General features: G+C 36.7%; 1 protein-coding gene across 1 annotated transcript; it reads left to right on the plus strand.

Moving 5' to 3' along the window:
- The first annotated feature begins 410 nt into the window (after positions 1 to 410).
- LOC141631024 (protein FAR-RED IMPAIRED RESPONSE 1-like) lies at positions 411 to 1,255 on the plus strand. Its single transcript, XM_074443750.1, has 3 exons — positions 411 to 628; positions 692 to 783; positions 1,050 to 1,255. Exons 1-3 carry the CDS (start codon positions 411 to 413, stop codon positions 1,253 to 1,255), a joined length of 516 nt encoding a protein of 171 aa, XP_074299851.1.
- Positions 1,256 to 2,102: the final 847 nt, after the last annotated feature.

Below are 2,102 nucleotides of genomic sequence, written 5' to 3' on the forward strand. Positions count from 1 at the left end.
TTTACATTTTGTGGAGCGCTGATTGCCCATGAAAACGCTGAATCATTTCAGTGGGTTTTCAGCCGGTTTTTGGACGCGATGGGGGATAAGGAGCCTGAGTATATTATCACTGATTAGGATCCGGACATTCTTAAAGCTGTCCTCCTTGTATTCAAGACAACGCAAAACCGATTTTGTATGTGGCATATCATGAGCAAGGAGCCAAGAAAGTATGGTGTGACAAGAGACAATAATTCTGAATTTCTGAAGAAATTAAATGCCATTATATGGGATGAAGACCTCGATGCAGAAGAGTTCGATGCTAGATGGACAGAAATAGATGAAGAACACAGAGTCACAAACATTGATTGGTTTGAAGAAATGTAGTCTAAAAGGGGCCTATGGTAATGGCACATTGCATAGACATAAAGATGGGGGCTGTTGTGAGGACAACCCAAAGATCAAAGAGCGAAAATCGTTTCTTTAAGAGGTTTAAGAGAAAATCGGGTACGTTGGTTGAGTTTTGGTTGCGTTTTGAGAGCGCTATGGACCAACAAAGACATACGCAGAAGAAGCTTGACAACGATAGCAAGCACACTTGCCCTAAAATGTCGACAGATCTGGCTCTTGAGGCACATAGGGTAAAAGTGTACACCCATAAAGTACTTGAGGAGTTTCAACAAGAAGTCAAATAATCAATCGATACATGTAGAAGTAGAGGTTTAGCTAAAGAAGAGACTGTAGAGGTGACTACTGTAAGAGATGCAAACAGGGACAAGAATTATGAGGTTACGTACTGCCCAGGTATACTATTAGTTTTAACAAGCAATAATCCATAGATACATGTAGAGGTTTATTGAAGTCACACATCTTGTCTTGTTGAAGATACACGTAATTTTTTTGAAGTTACACTACTAATCGTTAAAGTTACACTTGTTTCTTTTAAATTTACACATAAGAAAGTTACACTTTTATGCATTAAAGTTACAGTTTTGTTTGTTAAAGTTACACTTGTTGTGGCTTACGATTACACCTCTGTAAACTTACATTTGACGCTATTGTTGACGCAGTTATATTTAAAGCAAGTTGCAGCTACAAAATGCTTGAAAGGAAAGGAATCCTATGCCGGCATGTCCTATGGATTTACTCATCCAACGGACTAAAGACTCTACCTGATGAATATATTTTAAAGAGATGGAGTAAAGATGCAATCCGCTCAGGAATGTTCGATTGTAATGGTGAGGCAGCTGAGGACATTGACATCATAGATGGATAACAGATTGCAATGTCAATAATGTGGTCAGAGGTTCATTAGACTGTTGGAATGCTGATGGGCAGATGCAAAGCTGATGTTGAGAGCTTTTCCACTTTAATTCGAGAGTTTAAGGAAATATTATCCCCATTAGGTGCACTATTGAGTAAACAACAACAGTTGGAGCGGCTACTTAGTTGTACCATGAGTGAAGAGGTAATAATATTGCCACCTAAGAAGTCGAAAAACAAGGGAAGTGGAAAGAGAATGTTGTCGAGTAAGGCAAAAGTAGTTTCCTTGGTAAGTAAGCTCAAACGCATGTGTAAAAATTGCAAGCAATTAGTGAACCAAGACAAGAGGAACTGCCCTAACGCTTTTGCAGAGCACCCACCATCAACTGAGGAATCGGAAGAAGAAGAAGAAGAAGAAGAAGAAGAAGAAGAAGAAGAAGAAGAAGAAGAAGAAGGCATAATTAGTAACTATATAGTTACACTTAATTGATAAACTATGTTTGTTTAGTATTTGGTTTAAAAAATGTTGCATCTGTACTGGAATAATTTTGATGTACACTTAAGTAACCGTGGTCTTATTTTTGAAGGAACTTGTTATAAAAGTTGAACTTGGTGTTAAATTTCAGGCTTCAGCCTATGTGTTCACAAAATTACATCCTTTCTGTTTAGAGTTATAAAGTCAATGATAGAGTTATACAATTAATTGAAGTTAATTCAATTATAGGTTGTTAAGAATAAAAAGTGTAACTGTCTTATTAGAGTTACACTTTATCTGATTAATGTTACACTTTCTCTAAAATGAAGTTACACAAAACGAAAATGGAACATCCAATTAAAAGTCAGTTTCCAATCATAGAAAT

The sequence above is a fragment of the Silene latifolia genome, chromosome Y (assembly GCF_048544455.1).
Source record: "Silene latifolia isolate original U9 population chromosome Y, ASM4854445v1, whole genome shotgun sequence".
Classification (NCBI taxonomy): domain Eukaryota; kingdom Viridiplantae; phylum Streptophyta; class Magnoliopsida; order Caryophyllales; family Caryophyllaceae; genus Silene; species Silene latifolia.